The following is a 24,330-nucleotide window of genomic DNA, read 5'->3' as shown; positions in this document are numbered from 1 at the left end:
CTGATACTCACAGGACGACTTCTACATGGTCCAAAGCCCACTGATCATGACCTGTTCCATTGTGACGGGGTTGCCACCAGCGCAGTAAGACTCCTTTCATTCGTGCCTCCCTATGGTTACAAACAGAAGTACCAGCTAGACTTCCATACTAAGAAGGACCCTTTCCAGACTACCTATCTAACCCCAAAAATAAGAACTAAAAGCAAAAGCAAAATATTATACATGCACTTCTACACATCAACATATGATATTAATGAAAAACTTAAGGGGAAACAATATAAATACTTTTCACTTAAACCAAATTGATTCAGAAAACAAAAACAAGGTCTTGGTGGTTTATTCTTTTATAATTTAAATTTAGAGAGAAGATTTTTTACCTATTTTAATTATACCAAAGGACTGCAGGCAATTTTGAATTACAGCTATAATTATCATCCTTTTTCCCCATATCCCCTTGTCTCCTCTATTTTCCTGAACCTATTCTATTCCTTTCTGCAGGAAATTCATAGCATGCATTTAGCAGTAATATAGTGTGTTTGGATACTTACAGCGGAACATTGTAAGACACTCTTTGGGCTTGTATAAAGTCCTTTGGCTGGTGCTGTGCTATTACTTGCCATGTAATTCCATTATTTACACTGTACTGTAGTAGAACTGCCTTGTCTACAGTATTAGGGTCACTCAGGTTGGTATTGCAACTCTCTGTTTGTGAAATGCTTCCAATTTGCAAAACAAACATTATTTTGCTGCAAAACACAAGGAAAATTACTTTTAATGCATATAAAGTGTTAAAGTAGGAGTGAAAACATTGCCAACTTGTAATTATCCTTTTTAAAAATACAGAACTTCAAGAATAATTACTATTAGCAAACAGACTGCTTTAATATACATAAAATACAACCCCCTTTCTCAGTAACAATACACTTGGTTAACACTTTTATGTTCAATTATAATTTTAACATCTTTCTGTGTAATTGGAGGCAATCAATCCATGATTACAATGTAACTGCTCAAAACTGAGGTGTATCAATAATGCCAAAAAGGCAAATAGGAATATGTATAAAAATTAAAAAGGAGAAAATATAAAAGCTGAACAAAAATAAGTGTATTACAAATCCTTCTTTAGGTACCTAAATAAGAAGTTAAGAGCCTAACTTTAGGGATAATATTTTGGCAAATTTGTGGAAAGGTCCTAGTCCTAGTGCTCGCTTAGATGCACTATAAACATCTGACCTTTCAGCCAACAGTCACTTCCCATACACTCACAAACTCCAGTTGACAGTTGCTAAACATTTTATTTTGCTGCCCCTAATTTTTTGCTGCCCAGAGGTGTCTGCAGCCTGATAGAGCCGTCCCTGTTCATCCTCATCATTAGGACCCCACAGGCCATTTCATTTTTATAAATAGTTAGGTCTGTCATGAGCTGTTAGATAGTATTTCACATTAATAGTAAAGTGTTATTACCTTGCTCGGGTGAGATCCAGAGGTTTAGTAACAGCTTGCCTTATTTGACATCCGTTAAAGTACAGTGAATCTCCATGGGCATATGGTGCCAGCTGTCCACATCCATTCCCTATAACTCCACCCTGAATAGTTTCCCAGTTTATTTCAGTGACTCTTTCAGATTCAAAGTTATCTTTAATATAACTGGGAAGATCATGGCTGAAAACAGAGCAGTCATCACCTAAACATGACAAGACAAAGTTATAATGCAGACAAGGATTAAAACATTGAGAAAAAAATGACTGAATTCAATTGCTGATTCAACTTGTTACTGCCACAGGCAGGGCCCTGTGTATATGTGACTGCATAGTTGCATACATTGCTTCCTAATGGCAGATTATGTTTAAACTGTTGTATGACTCTTCATGAGAATCTAAGCTTTGATTTTAAAAAATTAAGGGCTTGATTCTCTTCTCATTTACAACAGTGTAACTTCATTGACTCCAAAAGGGTTTACACAGTAACAGGGAGAGAAAAATCAGGATCTAAGTGTCTAGCCTTCCTGTTTGCAAAGAAAACCTTCAACATGTGAACTTAGTAAACCAATGCAGTGATGTCTGCCTAAGTCTGCAAGAAGCCTGAAACAATTGCTTTAATGGCACTTTCTCTAAGATCACCAGGAGCCAAAGTTCTGGGGCTCAATCCTGCAAGATGCTGAGCAATCTGGCCCTGCTCCAACACAGCATTTAAGCAGTTCAGTGGACAACTCATGTACTTATAAGCACACGCTTGATTGATCTGATGGATCAGGACCCAAATGCTATATTTGCAGGACTGAGTCCTTATCGGTCAAAATAAAACACTTGAATTCCTCCTGGAAACAAACTGGAAGCCTGTGCACTCTGTGAAATGAACACAGGCGTAATATGGTCTGTGTGTTGAGTAGTGGAGTAAGCAGCCAGCCACATTCTACACTTGGTGAGGTCTTAGTGGCCTTTAAGTATAGCTCCATGTAGAACAAGTTACAGTAACTCAATCTGGAGATAACAAAGGGCAGAGATAACTGTTATTTGAAGGTGAAAAGTCTTTCTATTTATGAATTTATATTTTGTCACTGGTTACTCAGGCATTCTATTGCTGAGTTAGTATATTTGGCTGTGTCTCCACACACACACACACACACACACACACACACACACACACACACACACACACACACACACACACACACACACACACACACACACACACACACACACACACACACACACACACACACACAGGAATTTAAGAAATAAAACCTTGGTATCTTTCATCACAAATGCAAATGGCTCCAGTAGTGCAATATCCATGACCACTGCAGAGTTTAGGGCAGGCTTCTCCAATGTACACATGATCTATTGCCCAGCTTTGCTTCTCTGTTTCCTCTCCTTTTTGAATCCATCTGAACTGAGTTGCACTACAAATACCAAACAACACAATATCCTATTATGTTACACACAGCACTTAAATATTTCTGCATAGAAAATTCAACCACATGGACACAAATTTAAACAAAAAAATATGTGTGGTAAGAACACTAGATTTGCATTTTGGGGTGAGGTACAGAGGAGGTTGAAGTGACTTGCTCAATGTCACACACCGAGTCAGCGAAAGCGCTCAGAATAGTACCCAGAAGCCCAGGGTCCCAGTTTCCAGCTTCCACTAGAGGGCCACACCACACTAAAGAATACCAGCACACATTATTCCACTGAAATGGAATTTTATATTGATGGGCCTCATCCTGCAAACATTTACTACCCATTGTAGGGCACACTTCTGTGAGTAGTGCCACTGCCTTCAGTTAAACAGCTGTAAGGTTAAATAGATAGCAGACTCTGGCTACATCTACACTACGAAATAGGGCTGTGATTCCCCTGCTTGTGTACACATACTTGTGCTAGCTCACATCGAGGAGTGTGAGTATTTATAGCAATGTAGCTGCAGTAGCACAGGTACTGACAGTGAAGGTATGGCTTAGCTGTGCCGAGTACATATCTACTGGTTTCAATGAGGTTTGTACTCAACTGTGCCTTGGCTGCTGCTACCCTTTCTACTGCTATTTATATTTGTGCTAGCTCAATGAGTGCTGGTGCAAACATGTGTACATGAACAGGGGAGTCACACTCCTAGCTTGTGCCGTAGACATAGCCTCTGACTAAGTTTTTCAAAAATAGAAGTCTAAAATTACGCTCCTAAATGCACATTTAGACACTTTTGTGATTTTCAAAAGCTTTGTGAACCCAACAGTTCCTAGGGAGATAAACTGGAGCTGTTGAGTGCTCAGCACTTTCAAAAATCATTTTCCAGGACATGGATTTGAAAACCTAATTTCAGGTTTCTATTTTTGAAAATACTGTCCTGAGTCTAAAGATTTACATTGGTCTACATTATAAATCCCAATCCTGAAAGCACTTGTTACCAATCATAGTGCTTGCTAACATGACTACCCTAACTGGCTTCAATGGGACTACTCACGGTAATAAGTATTTGCAGGATGAGGCCTTATGATTTGTCACAATGGCAATCTTTAGTCTGCATGTCATGGCTATTTAATCCTTGGCAGTAGCAGTTTTTATTAAAGAAAAGCAATTCCAAAAGTGTTCATTACGTATCATTTCCAAATCCAGACAAAGGAGAGAGACTGAAAATTCACCAGTTGTTCCAAACTAACAGTGCCAGCTAGACAGATGAAGTTTGATATCCCCAAAGTGAGCTGACCTTTTGGTAACCTACCTGGAGGAGATATGATCAGGCAGCTGGATAGTTATTCTTTTCCATGCGGAGCTGTTGACTGAGTTATAGATGGTAGCTTCATGGAATTGAAATGGGGAGCAGCCAATGCTATTAGATGAGGAAGGAAGACACTGTGTCTGGACAAGTTGCCATGAATCTGTCCTGTGGGAAGCAAAGAAAACATGTTGTTAGAACAACTGAAAATAATAACAAAAGGGAAGTTAGCAACCTGCTGAAGGTCATGGCAATATTAAAAAAAAAAGTTTTTCAGCAATAATTTTCATACACTGTAGTCACATATAGAGTGTGAAATCCAGCAACCCTTACGTAGCCATGATAACCCCTCCACAGGGGGAAATGCTGTGACACACCTGTGCAGGTAAGGGGATGTGGGAAGCAGAGACCAGAGAGGAGCCCTGTGAGCTGATATTACACTTGAGAATTCTATTCCCTAGTCCTTCCCTTAGAGGTCAGAGAAGAGCCCTTTTATACTGTCTTAGCTCCATGGTGTTGTTTCCACCCAAAGGCAGCACAAAATACATCCTCACTTTTATGAAGTAATTCACACATCCTATTATACTACACTACAGGAGACAACAACATAATTAACTGGTCACCAGTTAAATCACAAATTAACATCAAACAGCTTCTAGTACAGCATCGCTTTAGCTCAAAATGTATAGTCCTTTATCAAAGGGCACAGAGGTACTTTGAAGACATTTGTGTGTGTGTGTTTACCAGCAATATGCTCATTAGATGTAACTCCAGGCACATTGTCATAGGTCTGGCAATGTCCTGGGGTAAATTATTGAGAGAGCATACCTGGTATCCTTAGTGTATTCCAGCATTACGGAGTGGAGGTCACCACAAGAAGTTGCCTCACAGCCAACCACAATCTGAAACACAAATAAAATGTGTCAGGTGTTGCTAGATCAGGGAGATCAAAAGGACATTTAATGTAATACATAATAAACTGTTGCTTGTCTTTTCTTTCTAAAGCTATAGAATTAGAATGACTGAACTGAAAAAGAGCAAACAGCTAGTAAACTTCCTTTTGTCTTTAGAAAAATTTTTAATACACTCATTTTTCATGGGAAAACAACACAGCCACATTCAACGCTGACCAAATATCTATTGTAAGTGTGTCTTGATATTTTGGTCTGAATTTTCAGAATTGCACACATAAGCTTGCAGTAATAACATATAAAAATAGCCAGTTTGACATTCAGGTTGTAATTTTCCAAACTGGGCTTCCAAATTAGTCATTCTGTTAGATATAGAATTAGAAGACTGTAAACTTAGATCTAGAAAATCCCCCACCACAACAAAAGCAAACTAAAAACCAAAGTGTGCACCACTTCAGACATTGCTGCTTGTGTGGATCTTTGCATAAGACTGGAAATATTAATAATTGATGACTTCTGGGCATTTTTATACTATGTAACCTGAGATTAATGTCCATCTTTTTTATTCTAGTGTACAATAATAGAAAGGGAAGAGCCATTCTAGATACTTGAGCTTAGAATACATTTGGAACAAGGGGCAAAGATTTTAAAAAACAGGCCTAACATAAGGCTCCCAAATCACCTAAATTAGTAGCTAGATTTTCAAAGTGCTGGGCACCCAGAATCTCCTATGAAAGTCAATGTAAACTGTTGGGTGCACAGCACTCTTAAAGTCAGGCCAGTTATTTACGTGCCTAAATATCGATTTAAGAACCCAGCTTTAGGTAACTGTTTATGAAAATCTTGGCTTGTATAATTTGGGGTGTGCTCAGGTTCATCAGGTTAATTCATTTTAAAAGGCTTTGTAAACAGAAATATGTATGTCTGAGGGATAAACAGAGGACTTATCTTAACATTATGTTAATGTTCAAGTTCAGATACTTCAGTACATTTGACATATTACTGAATGGCTAACACATAGAAACAGCTGAATTTGAGCAGCTTCAAAACCTGTGCCCCGGCTGCAGCTATACAGAAGAACTGAATCCTTAGTTTATAAATAAAATCTGTAGCAGTAAGGAAGGCAGAGAAAATATAGGAAAGTCAGGAGCAAAATTTAGTCAAGGGAAGATGTATGGGACATCATCCCCACACTGGCATGCAAGGGGTTAATGGAGCCCAAGGAAGGCTGCGCAGAAAGCAGCCAATAGGAGAGGGGCAGTGAGGAGTGGCCAATCAGGCCCCAGTAGGCCCTTATAAAAAGAACTGCAGGGCAACACAGGGTCAATCACTGCCTGGAGCTCAACGAGTGAAGATTGTATCTCTAGCAGGCTGAGAGACCTGCAGCACCTTGGACAGAGCAACTGCTGGTAGAGACTAGAGCCTAGTCTACACTTCCGGTGGCATTGACGGGAGCTACTGAAACTTGTGTATCTCCCATCGATTTACTAACATTCCCTTACCATGGTGTTTCCACCATGCTGCGTCGACAGGAAACACCCTCCAGTTGACTCAGCGTTACTCTTTTTGGGCAGGGTGGATTTACTGCGTCAGCCGGAGACCACTTCCGGGATTGATTGAACGGGTCGTCACTGCCTGCTCAATTGATCCCGCTGCATCGATCTATAGAGCCCGACGCAGCCCCAGCAGTGTAGACATATCCCAGGGGAGCGAGAAGCTCTCTTAGCTGGTTGCTGAGACTGAGTAGTTACAGACCCTGAGGAAGGGCAAAGAAGGTGCTGGGGCCAGGGGGAAGTGGCCCAGGGAGACATAACAGTGGTGAAAGGAATTCGAGGTACAGCAGGAGGCTGCTAGCTACCAGGTCCCTAGACCAGGACCCAGAGTAGTGGGCGGGCCTGGGTTCCCCATACTCACCACTGGAGAAATGTTTGGACTAGGAGCTAAACTCCCTCAGAAGGAGGAAACACAGACGACAACCTAGATGGAGGGATGAGTCAAAAAGAGGATGCAGCAGTTCTAGGAGCTGAGAGAGGAGCTGTAGGTGGGAGCAGAGATAGAGTGCCAGTGTGCAGATGTGGATGTGGGTGTTGACCTTGAGCTAATCCCCAGCATGAGATGTCAGACTGGCAATGAGAGCTGCACCCCAACACAGAAAGAACTTAGTATCTCCATCTCCTCTGGATCAACTGAACTTTCCATCTCTTCTGGATCAACAGAGATAACGCCCATTAAAATCTAAGTAAAAGATGGCTGGTTAAATAAGATGACCACCTGTGAAGGTGATATCCAAGGCTTTCTACATCCCTTGTATACAATAGTAACAATAGGTGAAATTCATCCCAGGGGTAACTTCAAAGATGGGGGGAGGGCCAAATGCTGCAAGGGAATGGATTACAGACATTGAATCTAAAATTGGCCACAGCTGTGAGGGAAGATGAAAGTGTTAATTTGTGGCAGAAAAGAAATGGAAGATATTTAACTTAAAAATAAGCAAATAAAACTGGGAAGATACATGTGCCTATCACTTTGCTCGGATGTTATACCCTGTTTTTGTTTTTTAAGCCTGTGTGTTCATTGGGTCAGTGTCTTCCTTTTGTTTGGAAACTGCCTAGCAGATTTTTAAGCACTAATGCAATGCCAATAAATAATAGAGAGACTAATTTAATAGCTACATTGCATTGATTCTAAAATGTGTTGGCCTCATTCAAAAGTCCATCTTAAAATCAAGAGTAACATCAAGAGGTAATTTCCTGATTATCTGGGACATTTTTCCACAATAGGTGATCACGTAACAAAAAAATTATCACCTTCCCATTTTCAATATATCACATTAGTTATTTTTCTGCCCAGCTCTGACTTTGTCTCTCCTTTTCTGCCTGTTCCTTGGTAGAAATTGTTTCTTTCTTCTAAGTGCTCATTTTGACAGGTCATGGCATGCATATATCCTAGATCTCCATCTAACTGGATTTACTAATCTTGACTTAAATGTCAGTCTTAGTCAGTCTTTGTCTCCCTGTCCTCACCATCCACAGCTGCTTTCATAATAGTTGTTCTGCATAAGACCTGGTTGCCACTCAGTTCAGTAGAAAGCAATCAAACAGTCAGTAGCTCTAGCATCTACTAAAGCATAGGGACATTCATTCCATCCTGGCTTGAAATAACATGCATGCAGAGACAAGGTGGGTGAAGTAACATCGGACCAACTTCTGTTGGTGAGTGAGACAAGCTTTTGAGCTTACACAGAGCTCTTCAGGTGTGCTTAAACTCTAAAGTGTGTCTTTCTTAACAATAGAAGTTGGTCCAACAAAAATGACACCTGACTCATCTTGTCTCTTTAATATCTGGAACCAACATGGCTACAACACTGTATACATTTATGCAATCATTCTGACTCCATGTTATAGTTTCTATTACTGTTCTTTCCTTACATTACAACAAACAAGCCATTATTAAATATTTAACAGACTACTGAATTTTATATGTTACCTGTAATAGCAGGTAATAAATTCCAGAGACAAATAAGGTGAATTTTTATTGTATGCTTTACTTCAGATAAAAAGAAGCTTTTCCTTACTTTAAATTGCATCATGTATCCTGGTTGTATAATGAGCTCCCGGGAGGACAGGATATTGTGTGTGTTGTCCTTTTTCTTATTTGGCCAGTAGAGGTGAAATGAGGGGTTGCCACAGAACCCAGCAGTCCTGACTGCATTAGGGTAAAAACTCCAGTTTTCTTCATGGGAAGTGCCTTCTATTAACATGAGTGAGATACAATTACTGGACTGTCTCAGCAAACATGCAGACTTAGCATTGAATCCACAGAGTCATTATATACAACATTTTAATGATATATGCTAAATAAGTGATCAAGAAGCTTAGTTAAAGTGTCAGCCCTAGTCAGATAGTTTAAATTGGTTTAAATACTAGTATTTTAAAAACATATGGCGTAGTGGGAATTTCCAAATCCAGGCAGTTAGATGAAATAAACTGAATATAACTGGTTTTGGATTTAAAAAAAAATCATAGTGAAATAAAAAAATCCTTAAAACTAATGTAAGCAATAAATTATCAACATTGTAATTGTTTATAAAAAGAAAACGTTGTACAGTTGAAAATAAATTAAAAGGTGCATGTGAAAGACCTTCAGTTAACAATTGTTTAGTTCAATAAATAGATTGACACAGGCGTCTTAAATCAGATAATAGAATGCTTGCCACATCCTCCCTTACCATCATCAAATGTATCTACTAGTTGACTGGGATTGATCTCAGCACCTCCAATTAGTATGTCATCTAGTGCCCACTGAGCACGATCAGAGCCTGAAACCACAATTCCATTGTTAATCACAAAAGGCTGCCACCAGCGCAGGCGAGTTGTATTGGTCAGAGCGTGTTCTGGGAGAAGTATGTAGTCATGTCTGACTGAGATGTATTTCTGATAATCCATCTCATGAAGCAAAGTCCAAGATATGCCTATAATGAAAGGATTCAGGTTTATAAAGCAACATGAGGAAGGTAGAAACTATCAAAAGATTAAAGGAAGGTAATAGAAAAGCATAAGATAATATCTATATTTTCTGATATTAAAACCTTAACTCCTAATACTATTGCTACTCATGTGATTAGCCTAACTAAAGTCAATGGGATTATATATATGAGTATAAATAACAGAATTGGGTCCAGTTTCTTTTGAAACAGAGGACAATTTTATATGAGGGGAAAAACACAAGGCATAAACATATCTTTCATAACTGGAGATTACAGCTCTGAATAATTAATCCTAAAATATTTAATAGTTTAGATCTAATTCTGCACATTATTCAAACATTACGGTGTTTGAATATACACAAAGTTTATTCAGATGCAACTAAAATGTTAACTTGCCTCCATCAATTGAATAATCTAACAGAACTCCCTCCTTCCTGCATGTTGGTCTGTGGCATGTTGTCATATTGTTTTCACTTCCAATTCTTCCCCAATACTGTAGAAATCTGAAGGAAAACATGTTGGTGGTTACTCATAGAATACAGTGTATTTTAACAATATGGAAGATTTGTTGCCAAACACAATTAAAGAGATATGTTTTCTGACAACGAACAGATTGAAAATGCTCAATATATTAAAATATTCTATTAAGGAAAACTGATGTTCACTTAGGGCAACATTTTCAAAAATAAATGTCTGAATGAATCCTGCAAATGTGCATCTGTATTTGCAAACAGGCAACTCTGTGCATAAAATATTCATTTGTGTATGCAGTTAAACAGGGAACCTAGGGAACTGAATGAAAATAAGAAGTGATTTCAGTAAAACACAAGGAAAGGAAGTGAAGAGCTGCATACAAAAATTAAAAAAAAAAAAAAGGTAATTCAGTAGAAGGAGTGAGTCCTTATTTAAAATGGTTGAGTGAGGGGGTCAGATGACAGTAACATGCATTGTCTCCTTCTATATTTTATGGGCCATATTCTTAGCTGCCATAAACTGGCAGAGGTCCACCTACTTTAATGGAGATATGCTGCTTTACACCAGCTGAAGTTCTGGACCTATACATGTACACAATCTGCACATCTGATATATCTAGCTTGTGTATGTTAAACAAATACGGTAAATTTTTTTTAGCTAGTGAACAAGAGGTTATATTTCACAGCTATTTTGCCACTGGATAACTCAATGTTATCACAATAAATATACTGCTGAGAAATACGAATTGTTTAAAGCCAACCCTCCCTGTAATATTTTAAACATCCAATCCTGCAAGCACTTCAAGCACATTATTTTCTCTATGTCTCCATATTTCAATGGGACTACTTATACACATGAATGGCTTTTATTGGCTTAGTGTTGCCAGGAAAGGGCTCTTTGTTACTGATTATCAATGATAATTGTTCCTTTAAATATCTGGCAAACCCAATGCTTTCCCATACTCCCCTGATTTTGGGTCAGTAGAGACCTCAAGAGGAGGTCCCCTGGGACATTTTGAAGTGTTAAATGCTTCATATTCATTTACAAAAGCCTTATAATAGGCTCAAATTGGCTGCTGAGTATTACACCTTGATACAAAGGAGGAAGTCTCCAGAGTTATTTTTTAATATTTGTCTTCCTTCAAGAAAATGCATACCTCTTCCAGCTACAACACTGTATGGGATTACATCCAGTTCCCCTTCCCAGCATTACTAAACACAATTTATATTTTTGAGGTAAACAACTTTTCTTGGTTATTTTTAAGTGCTTTTTAGTCCTTGTGAAATGTGCCAGTGATATCCTCCTGGAGGCTAACATCTTCTGCTGGTTCTATTTTCCCCCATGCCCATTAGTTCTTAGCCTTTTTGTTCAGACTAGCAACCAATGTGCTGTTACACAAATAACATATTAACAACATAACTCATTGCACACAGTCAGTGAATAATCACCTGTGGATGATAAAAATAAGAACTATTTGTCACTGCCTACCTGAGCTGACTCTGCTCTGGTGGTGGCCTAAGCATAAAAGGCTCTTGTTCCTTTTATCAAGTCCCTGAACTGTCTCATCTCCTAATCTGTTATTATTTAATGAAACCCTCCATTACAATTTATTAGTTATGTCAAATTCTACTAGGTAACATGACATACTTGGCACCCCTCAAGTCCAGGTCTTGAGTGACAGCTTGCCTCACGGTATCACCTCCAAAATACAGAGCTGTGTCCTCTGCTAGAATCCCACATTCAGTACAAGTGTTTCCGCCTTCCAAGGACATCCATAAATCTGGTTTAATTTCTTCATTGTCAAAGCGCTCCTTCAGGAAAGTCTGCAGGAAGGAATGTGACATTTGAGGAACAACCATAAATAGGCATCACGCTCTTTAGCTTTTCTAATGAATCCAGCTAAATCAGACTCTAAGTATGTTTAAGAGAGACAAGGTGGGTGAGGTAATATCTTTTATTGGACCAACTTCTGTTGGTGAAAGAGACAAGTTTTCGAGCTACACAGGGCACTTCTTCATGTTCATGTAGCTCAAAAGCTTGTCTCTTTCACCAACAGAAGTTGGTCTAGTAAAAGATATTACCTCACCCATCTTGTCTCTCTTAAACACGACTACAACAACACTGCAAACATAAGTATGTTTAAAGTACTCATGTAAACTGTAAGGTGTTTTTGCTTCTTTGTGTGTGAGTTAAGATTGCCAGCCTTTTACAGACACAATAGCTTTTGTTTGAACGTTATCACTTGAATCACATCCAACAGACACAAATATAAAGACTTAGAGCTAGAATTTAAAAAATTTGCTTGTTTTTTTTTGCACCTGCAATTTGCATGCACAAATAACTGCAAGTCCATTTACCAACTGTGGGTATCGTGGGTACAAATAACATCATTTAGATGTTCAAATGCCTGATATATGGGAGCAATTACTATTTGCAATGATTTGCATTATGGCAGTGCCCAGACACACAATTAAGATCAGAGCTCCACTGTGCTAGATGCTGTACAAATGTACAGTGACACACATTCCCAGCCTTGCAGAGCATCGAAGCATGTAGTCAGACATCTAAAGTGACACTGATTGTATCAGTACATAATCAGGCCTGCGAATGGAGGGGGGAGGGGGGGGCAAATGGAGTAGTTTCCCAGAAGCCTGGCAATTTAAAAGGGCCTGGGCCACTTCTGCCCATGGTTCCACCCACACTCCACCCCTGCTGCTCACAGCATCATTCCTTCCCTCCCTGTTGCTTGCTGCTTGCATCCCTCCTCTTCTCCCCCGCTTGCCCCCCACCACTGCTCATCATGTCCCTCCTCCCTTCTGCTCAGCCCACCTGGCTATCTCTTGTCACTTGGGGGGAAGGGGAAATGTGGACAAGAGGAGGGGGACGAAGTGGGGGGAGGAAGAGATGCGATGGGAAGCAGGCTGAGTGGGAGAGGGGGTGGGGCCTGGAGAGGAGTGGGGGCAGAGCCTGAGGCAGAGCGAAAGTGGACTGTGGACGGGGGCATGGGCAGAAGAGGTGGGATGGAACTGATCTGCCCTGAGACCTGGAGTTGCCATCAGTGGGCCTGTACATAATTGTAAGCCCAAAACTATGCTTGAAATTATTACCACCTGTAGCAACTGAAGTAGGCCAGGTTGAGGCTCTAAATATTTAAAATTAGGTAGATGCTGATAAGTGCTGTGCAGCTACTAAAAAACAAATATATTCACAAACATTACTTTGAATAAAAGATTATTTATTTTGATGGCTTTCTTGACCTTTTTTACATTTTTTCCTCACAAGTACTTCTACAAGTGATGTGTTGGCCACAAGAGTGAATGTGGAAAGTGAAAGTCTTGGACTTCTTGTGAATATATGTTTATGTAATGGTTTGTGCCACAGGTGTTTGTGCAGAGTCCTGTTTGGAATCTCTCTAACTTCCATTGCCTTATTTATAAAAGCTTTAGGCTACAGCTACACTGATGGCATCAGATCGATTTCTCTGGATCGACTGAGCGGTCAGTGCAGACCCGCTCAGTCGATCCAGAAATCGACATACTAAGACCAGCTACAAAAATAGTGTAGCACTGCATCGACTGGAACAGGCGCAGCGCAGTGCAGATGGAGTGCAGAAGAGAAGCTCAGCAGTCAACGGGAGTTACGCAAGTTTTTTGCATACTTTGCATAACTCCTGTCGACTGCTGCCGAATCTCACAGGTAAGTGTAGACAGGGCCAGAGTCAGCTAATCAGGTACTGTAGTTGAAGTAATACCAGGGATGAAATCCTGGCGCCAGTGAAGTTTATGGCAAAACTCCCATTGAATTCAGTGGGAGGTCAGGATTTCACACTATATTAAATACCAGTCACACACTATCAATAAAAAAAACAAATACATGGAGATGAAGGAATTAGTTCACAAGCCATCCTTATATGATCTAAAGCTGCCACTCTCTCTACATTCCACCATATTAACTGGATGTGTTGTCAGACTCATCTCTTCTGGTAGGATAATAAAAGTTATGGCCTGTAAAATGGCCATACCATAATGCTCTGCAAGTAAATTCTTAAATTGATTGTATAAGAAGGAAATCATAGTGGAGAGGAGGGAAATTGATCCATTTCCTATAAGGATGTATTACCTTTTTACGTTTATGTAATTGGTATCTTAAAAATGCTATTAATAAATAATAATAATTCTAATAACAGTTAAATTCAAATCTTGTATAGTTTGCATTTCTTTTGGAAAAAATGTGGTTCAACCAACATATCTTTTCTGTAGATTATGTACACCATTGTTATCATATATAAATACGGTTCAGAAAGCCGGAACAAGGTGAATATTATAATTTTAATACAATTTGGGAGTTCTTAAATTTTTTTCCTCAAAGTATAAACAATATTTTAAATTGGAGACATCTGCAAAAGTCCTAAAAGTATATTTTTTGCCAAACTGTACTCTTTTGCTGTATGTCTGTGCATGTCACACAGCATCATCTCAAATCTAAATATCTTCAGCCACACAAATACCATTTCAATTTTTGTTGCAGTAATTTATTAACCTGGGATGTACAGGACTACTGTAGAAAATTAAAACTATAAGAAGCTTCATGATAAATTTCTTAAATTCATTTAATATCATCTGGAAAATATAATGTAATTATTGGTGTTAGTAATAAGGTGATATTTCCTTAGGTACTAATACAGAAATGATATATTTTTAAATAGATGATCCAGAGCTGAACAATTCAGATCTGAATGTAGATTCCAGGATCTCCAAAGTCTGAGAGGAGTCAGACCAAACGTTCCAGTTTGGGCCCATCTCTGTTTTTTTAAAAGCTCCATTGAATCAATTTCTCTATAACAAACTTTGCAGTACTACCAAATGCATTTAAATTACCTTTAAAGTTTGGGTCAAGTAGCAGTTTGGACCAGAGTATCCGGGATCACAGATGCACTGTTTTTTCAGGCAGTCTCCATGGCCTCTACAGTTGTCCAAGCAACCAGGTCCCAGATAGAAATTATCAATGGCCCACTGAATATCTGAGTACTTCTGATAGAACCTAAACCTCACTGCACTATACATACAAGAATGAAGAAAAACAAATAAAAGTAAAAAGATAATGTAATTGAAATGAAAAATGTACACTATATACATACGCTTAAAGTAAAAAGTAAAAAGATAACTTTACACAAAAGAAAAATGTACACTATATACATATGCTTATGAACAGCACTACATGGGGAAAAATCATAAGACTTTTGTAACAGGAGATATATTAATTAAAAATGTTTCTATATGGCATATTAGTCATTCCTTAATTGACACTGATCATGCCATTTTAACACGTTATTTAAACGATACAAGATTATATCTAAATAAAATACACGTTTCTTGTTTTCAGTTTAAAGACACTTTATTTTCTTTTAAAACAGAAAGAGATGGTTCATATGAACTCCAGTATAAATCTTCTCTTTTAGGTCCTAATCCTGTGAGTAGCTCCACTGAACACAATAGGACTGCTCATGGCATAAAATCAGGCAAATTTAGGATCAGAACCTTTAAAAATGATGTCTAGTATTCTTCAAAGGAATCCATTTTATGTCCTGTATAGGAGATCACATAGAATATGTGGGCTGGATCTGTGAGAGCCACTGTCAACAGGATGACAGGAAAAATATTCTACTCTAGTTTCTTCTGAGATAATTTAATTTTAAAATGATTATTCAAATAATGCAATGAATAGATCCTAATATTAGAAAAAAGACATATTGTTGCAATATGCAGAGATAATTTGGGTAGCATTTTTCACTGTCTAAGGTCAAAATTCTCCTTTCTAATTGAGTGTGAGTCTCTGGACAGATTGGAATATGCAGTACAGCTCTGGACTGCAGACAAGAAAGGATAATTTTGCAATTTGTTCAGACCATGAATCATTCTCAAGTTTGCTAGAAAAAACCCCAGGTGATTATCATTATCACTCTGTTGCCCTATGTTTCTATAGGAAGCCAAATCTCTTCTATCTTTCCTTTGAAGATATGGAATTGCCATTTGAAAGTGTGGAACTGCATCATCCAGCAAAACTGGATTAAGGAGAAGAGAAGCCACAAAGAAACATGAAATCTGATCTGGATCTCTGGTTTCTAAAGTGGCATGGGTTGGAGTGCTACAAAAGCAGATTATTCAGTTGCTGGGAAGAAAGAATTTTGCAGTGCTTTCCAGCAAATTTGTCTGGAATTAAGCTTTGAAGACAACCTCATCCACAGAGAAGAGAGAAAAGTTGCTGTGACATGGGCACATTGAAAAAAACAACAGGAAAAAAAGAGGGGGAATTCTTGAACTTAAGAAGACATCCTAAGAAAAAAATGATGTCTGTAGGAACATAAATACCCAGTCAATCTGAAGGGTGGTTTAACCTTGAAAAGTGACTGTAAATGTTGCATCATAAGAGTCCATGTTCATTCTGTCTCCATGTAACGTTTACTCATCTTACAAGTAAATAAAATGCTTTTCCCCCCAATTGCCAGCTCTGTAAACGCAACCTGGGATTTTAAATCAAAACTGTGTTCTTTCTGGCTCATTATAAAGATTCAGTGTGCCAAACTCTGCCCTTAGTTACAGCTGTGCAGCTCTATTGCGTAAACACATATGCAAATAGAGTCTAGTTAAATTTTCCATTGGTGTTACACAAGCCAGAATAGTATCTAGCCCATTCTCACAGAGCTATGTTGGCCCTGCAAAGCAAACAGGAGCATAAATGAATAAACCCCTTTTTTAAATCAGTCAGCAGTTAGGACTCTGAATAGACAAACGTGCCCAATTCAGCAAGATTCTTAAGTACATGCTTTACTTTAAGCACATGAATAGTGCTGTTGACATTAATAGGGCTACTCAGGTGCTTAAAATTAGGTGTATACTTAAGTACTTTTCTGAACTGAGACTAGGGAGCAGATCTTTTGCATAAGAGTATGTATACATAGCCACGGTTTTCAGACTATTTAATTTCCCTTTAAGTCTGCACTGAACCCAAGGAAATGTGAGTACTGTAGCTGTTTCATACTTACTTGCCCACTAGGTTTTCAGGCAGAGAGTAAGTTATCCTTTTCCATCCTTTTGTTGGAAAGAAGACAGAGGGCTGTGAAATACTCCCAGAGCATTTTGGATCCGCAGGTAAGCACTGAGGAACTAAATAGCTCCAACTTACACCAAAGTCAGTGGAATATTGCACATGGACTTGATTCTGTGCAATTTTTTCTGAAGTTTTACATCCAACAGAAATCTAATACAGATAAAAGCGTATGTAAGTTGGTATGATAAGAGTTCTTTCTGTCAAAATAAAGAAAGTGGCTATTCCAACCCATGCTGGAACAGTGACCACAAAGGAGGTGTAACTATATTCTAGCCCCATAGCCTACTGGTGGGCTCATCCAACCCCCAAGGAGCATAAAACATGATGTTCAATTACTCAGACTTTTTGCAGCAAAAAGTGAGTTATGCTGATGTGTAAATTTTGGTTAATTGTTACTTCACTAATCATATATGACACAACATGCATAGCTGCATCATGTGCTCGAGCCTACCCCATAAGAAACAGAACTCAGGATTATCTCTGTAAACAGTCAGTAGCATTAAGACCGACAGCCTGCTTGTAGGCCACCATAATAACATAATAACACATGAGCAGTGACACTCCTTTCAGCAGGAGGCCGTGTGCAAACACCATGGCCTACGCAACACATATGCTGTTTCCTGGAAATTTGTCCTGCTCTGAGAAAAACAGGCTGTTTTAGAATAATTATGCAGAACATTTCAATTATAAAGATTTTACCTTGAACTGCATAATCCAGCCTTCTGTAGGAGTTAGGTCATGGGTGACTGCGTAAACTTCTCTGCCATCATGGCTACCACAGATCATAACACCATCGGGAGAGTCACAGAATCTTTCAATTGAGCAATCATCATGGAACAGCCAATGTTCATTCACTTGAAAACAAATATGAAAGTCAATATTGTATAACTGCAACACTATATAAAGAAAACAGTAAACGGTGTTAACCACTATGGATCAAGCAATGGATTAAGTCTTTAACTATGTACAAACTACTTAGTATTGTTCTTTGAAAAATTCCAGAGTATTTTAGTATCCATCATTCCTCTATGTCAATACTTATCATTCAGAACAACACTTACTATTCTCTGACCATAAACCCGTTAACCTAATTTTTAATGCATAAGAATTAAGGACCTGAGTATTGCTCACAATGTTTTACAGTTATATGGCATACATGCCACTGCTGTGTTATTATCTAATAATAATATTATTTTTTTAAAACACAGTGAAGAAACAAGGAGTAATGATGTTGCAATGGATTCAATCCTGCAGTTGACCTCTATGAGTTGAATCGGGAACTGTGAACGCAAAAGTCTGCAAATGTGGAGTCAATTGCAGGATGAGTGCACGTGTGACCAAAAATAATACTACAATATCTTCAACTAATTAGTCCCACTAGCATGCACAAATATTTCCTTATTTATATTTTACTAGCTATAAATCATAACAACTTAATCCCCAGGGTAACTCTTTTAAAAATCTTTTCTAGCAAATGTCTGCAAAATAGGAAACAAATATCCAGGGTAGGAAATCCTTTTAGAATAATATGGCATTCAGTCAAATAACATTTGTTTGGGGAAACAATAACAGAAAATTCTGATGTGCTACATGGTGCAGAAACAAGAAAAAATATCTAGACAATTCTTTTTCTTTGCAGATAAATGTCTCATAAGTGAATTCACCAGTAAAAAACCATTTTGTATAAATTATTGGTGACTGGAAACACTGACTGCAAGATTTATTTAAAATCTGTATTTCCTTTTTTTTTTCCCTTTCCATATTTCCATATTCTTTCCCCCTCTCCCTCCACGCACATTTTGTAGATTGAAAAGAACTTTGGTGTTGTTGGTTACAACCTCCCTCCGCCCAAAAAGTACAGTACAGGGACTGGCTCTGGCATCCATTGTGGTGAGATCAACAAGATCAGATTTAGAATCATAGAATCATAGAATATTAGAGTTGGAAGAGACCTCAGGAGGTCATCTAGTCCAACCCTCTGCTCAAAGCAGGACTAACCTCAATTATATCATCCCAGCCAGGGCTTTGTCAAGCCTCAGCTTAAAAACCTCTAAAGATGGAGATTCCACCACCTCCCTAGGTAACCCATTCCAGTGCTTCACCACCCTCCTAGTGAAAAGCTTTTTCCTAATGTCCAACCTAGACCTCCCCCCCTGCAACTTGAGACCATTGCTCCTTGTTCTGTCATCTGCCACCACCGAGAACAGCCTAGCCCCATCCTCCCTGGAACCCTCTTTCAGGTAGTTAAAGGCTGCTATCAGATCTCCCCTCTTTCTTCTCTTTTGCAGACTAAACAAGCCCAGTTTCCTTAGCCTCTCATAAGTCCTGTGCTCCAGCCCCCTAATCATTTTTGTTGCCCTCCACTGTACTCTCTCCAACTTGTCTACATCCTTTTTGTAGTGGGGGGCCCAAAACTGGACACAATACTCCAAATGCAGCCTCACCAATGCCGAATAGAGGGGAACAATTACTTCCCGCGACCTGCTGGCAATGCTCCTCCTAATGCAGCCCAATATGCTATTAGCCTTCTTGACAACCAGGGCACACTGCTGATTCATATCCAGCTTTTTATCCACTGTTACCCCCTGGTCCTTTTCTGCAGAACTGCTGCCTAGCTCATTGGTCCCCAGTCTATAGCTGTGCATGGGATTCTTCCTTCCTAAGTGGAGGACTCTGCACTTTTCTTTGTTGAACCTCATCTTTGGCTCTGATCGATATCAAACTTTACCTGTAGTTTTGTCTTCCATAAACATATCAAAAGCGATCCCAGTGGGTCCTGCATCTGCAGGAGAGCGTTCGTGTTGTGGGAGTGGAGCACTGCTAAAAGTATCTAACATAACTATCCTTTGATCAGCAGAGCCAGATATCAGCACATTGTCAACAGCCCAGTCATTCTGATCCAAACCATCATGTTTAGGTTGCCACCAGCGGAAACGAGCTCCAAGAGCTTTGGCCTCATGGGGGAGAAGAATGTTCACGAAGCTAAAATGTAATAATGGAGATAAGTCATGTGACAATCACATCTTCATCTCTTGAAATTTTGAAAAAAAAAGTAAAGTTTTAAATAAGCAGCTGAATGGAGCTTTTAAACAACATTGGGTCAGATTCTTTGACTAAGTCCATCCCATTTGCCAAATGGTGCAAAGGGGCAGAACCTAACCTTAGCTCTCCCTACTGGGGATTTCCTCCCCATAGGAGACTCCCCAATGGACACAGAGCCTTTAAGACTGGTTCCTATGTCATCAGCCCAGCAGCATCTGGCACAGGGAGTATATTAGCAATGGAGAGGGATAGGGAGGAAGTGTAGTGTGTGCTGGGTATGCACAGATGGTGGACAGTCCCTTTGGGGAACACTGCCTGTGATGCAGGTTTAGAGGAGCCTTAAGGCTCCTCTAACTTGCTTCAAAGCCAGACAGAAATTCAGGGAGCCATAACTATTTAAAGAAATTATATGTTGAAGTGAATCAAGATGTTTATTTTCAAAGCTGGAGACATTGATTGTATAACAATATTTTACTGCAATTACCTTATTTCCTTTATAGCAAATGACTAATGTAAACATGGGTTAAAATGGCATTGATTCCTTATAATATTAGAAAGAAATACATCCGTGTACAGAGGGCCAGTCCAAGGCCAGTGCACCACTTAAGTTCCACTTCAGCCTTAAAATAAGACTTAAATGTGGTCGAGACCTTCTGCTGGCCTTCTGCACAGCAGTGAATTTCATCCTCAATGACCAAGTGCTTTCTGACTGATTTAGACAACAGATCTGCTTTGTGCTTTAGCCAATCAGAAACCAGATTATAAATAAAAGTATGTTAAAAATAGGATGGACTTTCATAAATCAAAGTAACTCTTCTGAATAGCTATAGTTTTACTTTAACATTCACTAGTGAATAATGGTCAACCATTCACCAGTGTAACTGTATGTCACGGACTCCACCTGATTAAACTGATGTGATATTACTCTCTCTATATTATATTACACTAATGTTTAATGCCAACATACATGCTTATTTTTATATGTAAATGTATGCAAGATTGAGGCCTTAAAGATCTTACTTACACACAACACTATTAGCAATCAGACAGATTCTTTATGAAAAATCCAAAAGAACTAATTAGTAGAAGTATATATTTACAAACCCAGGTTTGCTAAACTGATCATAGAAAATTTCCATTAAGAGGTTCCAAGTAATGCCACCATTCACAGAGTACTCCAGGAGAACTCCTTGGTTCCGATTGTTAGGAGTTATTAGACATCCATACATGAAATAAAACTGGATGAATTCTGCATTAGTGAGGTTTAAATCCACTGTCACTAACAAACGACTGCATCCCTAAAAAACAGAAAAGAAAACATTTTTGTCGGTGTGGTTGTTCAGTTAAGATAATCACCAAGGCTGTGATGCTTTTAATGAATGTATTCCTGAAAAATTCACTTAAGTATTTCATTACTCAGTTGTTTTATGGGAATTAAATGATATTTTAAAAGGCCAATCCTCTTAATGGGAATGCTTCATAAGACTGAACCAAAATAATCACTAAATCATAGGGTCATAGAAATGTAAGATTGGAAGGGACCTCGAAAGGACATCCAGTCCCCTGTAGCGAGGCAGACTAAGTATTATCCAGACAGTGGTTCTCAAACTTTCCAGGAGTCTGATTTGTCACGCATACCCCAAGTTTCACCTCACTTAAAACTACTTGCTTACAAAATCAGCCATAAAAAGATGTCACAGCACACTATTACTGAAAAATTGCTTAATTTCTCATTTTTACCATATAAATACCATATGCTCTTTATGCAGCCTCTTGTAAAACTAGGCAAATATTTAGATGGGTTGATGTACCCCCCTGGAAGATGTCCATGTACCCCATGGATACACATAACCCTGGTTAAGAACCACTGATCTGACAGGTGTTTATCTAACCTGTTCTTACCAGGTTGAAGATTCTACAGCCTTCCTAGGTAATTTGCTCCAGTGTTTAATTACCCTTGTAGTTACAGAGTTTTTCCTAACGTCTAACCTAAATCTCCCTTGCTGCAATTTAAGTCTATTACTTCTTGTCCTGTCCTCACTGGATAAGGAGAACAATTTATCCTCCTCCTCTTTATAACAATAATTTATGTATTTGAAGACATTATCATGTCCCGCCCCTTCTTCCCCTCAGTCTTCTCTTCTCCAGACTAAACAAATCCAATTTTTTCAATCTTTCCTTGATGTCATGTTTTCTAGACCTTTAATCATTTTTGTTGCTCTCCTCTGGACTTTCTCCAATTTGTGTCTCTTTTAAAATGTAAATGATTATTTACAATTTAACAATTTTGCCACCGGAATGGAACATACTATATCCTTTTCTTTTTCTATCACAAGTGGCATATGTCAGATTTATTTAACCTGTGAAAGAGATCTGATTTTCTGTACGTACACATAGAGCAAAATTTTTAAATATGGGATCTAATTTTGCATCTGCAGGTTTGCAACTGCAAACAATTTTGATACGGTCTCTCACGGTATTCTTATCGGCAAGTTAAAGAAATATGGGTTGGATGAATGGACTATAAAATGGATAGAGAACTGGCTAGGGCATAGGGCTCAACGAGTAGTGATCAACGGCTCCATGTCTAGCTGGCAGCCGGTCACAAGCGGAGTTCCCCAGGGGTCGGTCCTGGGGCCGGTTTTGTTCAACATCTTTATTAATGATCTGGAGGATGGGGTAGATTGCACCCTCAGTAAGTTTGCGGACGACACTAAGCTGGGGGGAGTGGTAGATACCCTGCAAGGTAGGGATAGGATACAGAGTGACCTAAACAAACTGGAGGATTGGGCCAAAAGAAATCTAATGAGGTTCAACAAAGATAAGTGCAGAGTCCTCCACTTAGGAAGGAAGAATCCCATGCACAGCTATAGACTGGGGACAGACGAACTGGGCAGCAGCTCTGCAGAAAGGGACCTGGGGGTAATGGTGGATAAAAAGCTGGATATGAGTCAGCAGTGTGCCCTGGTTGTCAAGAAGGCTAATGGCATATTGGGCTGCATTAGGAGGGGCATTGCCAGCAGGTCATGGGAAGTGATTATTCCCCTCTATTCGGCATTGGTGAGGCCGCATTTAGAATATTGTGTCCAGTTTTGGGCCCCCCACTACAAAAAGGATGTGGACAAGTTGGAGAGAGTGCAGCAGAGGGCAACAAAAATGATTAGGGGGCTGGAGCACAGGACTTATGAGGAGAGGCTGAGGGAACTGGGCTTGTTTAGTCTGCAGAAGAGAAGAGTGAGGGGGGATTTGATAGCGGCCTTTAACTACCTGAAAGGGGGTTCCAGGGAGGATGGGGCTAGGCTGTTCTCGGTGGTGGCAGATGACAGAACAAGGAGCAACGGTTTCAAGTTGCAGGGCGGGAGGTCTAGGTTGGACATTAGGAAAACGTTTTTTACTAGGAGGGTGGTGAAGCACTGGAATGGGTTACCTAGGGAGGTGGTGGAATCTCCATCCTTAGAGGTTTTTAAGCTGAGGCTTGACAAAGCCCTAGTTGGGATGATATAGCTGAGGTTAGTCCTGCTTTGAGCAGGGGGTTGGACTAGATGACCTCCTGAGGTCCCTTCCAACTCTAATATTCTATGATTCTATGATTCTATGAATTATGGATGTAAAATTGTTGTTGCAATCAGTTGCAGGTGCAGACATTCAGATCTTCAGTAGGAATAATCCAAATAGCTCCATTGATTTCTGTGGTGACCCTACATGTCTAATTACCTGAACTTCAGGCTGAAAAGGTTGTTAGATGCCATCACTCTATTACTTATGACCACAACTGACTGTAGCTGAAAAATTTCAGGCAAGAAAATTAGAGACCAATTTGAGGCTCTTAGAAAATCAGGACCATAATGTCATTCATTGCTCTTTTAAAACAAAAAAGGTTTTGCTTTACAACAGTAATCCTATGCTCTATGGACATCAAAAGGACTAGACTACATAGTGGTAAGTAGGATAATTCTGTCTTGTAAAGTAGATAAGTAGGATAATTGTAAAGTAGATAAACAGGATAATTCTACCTTGTAAAAAGCTTTAAAATATGACACACGTCTACAAATTCAATCTGAAATCCCCTGTAACAACACAATAATTAATGCTAAAACA

The 24,330-nt window shown here is 39.1% G+C and overlaps 1 protein-coding gene across 1 annotated transcript in view; it reads right to left on the bottom strand.

Moving 5' to 3' along the window:
* The window catches only part of RELN (reelin), a 434,942-nt gene that overhangs the window by 14,724 nt on the left and 395,888 nt on the right, over positions 1-24,330 (bottom strand). Inside the window, exons 49-63 of the mRNA XM_067564502.1 lie at positions 21,337-21,530; positions 19,919-20,172; positions 17,890-18,044; positions 17,126-17,340; positions 14,961-15,138; positions 11,731-11,906; positions 10,006-10,112; positions 9,352-9,594; positions 8,698-8,873; positions 5,041-5,114; positions 4,219-4,380; positions 2,745-2,902; positions 1,465-1,684; positions 549-746; positions 12-110 (exon numbers count right to left, since the gene is read on the bottom strand). Coding sequence (XP_067420603.1) covers positions 12-110; positions 549-746; positions 1,465-1,684; positions 2,745-2,902; positions 4,219-4,380; positions 5,041-5,114; positions 8,698-8,873; positions 9,352-9,594; positions 10,006-10,112; positions 11,731-11,906; positions 14,961-15,138; positions 17,126-17,340; positions 17,890-18,044; positions 19,919-20,172; positions 21,337-21,530 — 2,609 coding nt within the window. The remainder of the gene's footprint in view (positions 1-11; positions 111-548; positions 747-1,464; positions 1,685-2,744; positions 2,903-4,218; positions 4,381-5,040; positions 5,115-8,697; positions 8,874-9,351; positions 9,595-10,005; positions 10,113-11,730; positions 11,907-14,960; positions 15,139-17,125; positions 17,341-17,889; positions 18,045-19,918; positions 20,173-21,336; positions 21,531-24,330) is intronic.

The sequence above is a fragment of the Emydura macquarii genome, unplaced genomic scaffold (genome assembly GCF_026122565.2).
Source record: "Emydura macquarii macquarii isolate MOO-44397 ecotype Brisbane River unplaced genomic scaffold, CSIRO-AGI_Emac_v2 contig_2636, whole genome shotgun sequence".
In the NCBI taxonomy this organism is placed as follows: Eukaryota; Metazoa; Chordata; order Testudines; family Chelidae; genus Emydura; species Emydura macquarii.
The sequence above is the reverse complement of the archived record's forward strand: the minus strand, read 5'-3'. Positions and strand labels throughout refer to the sequence as shown.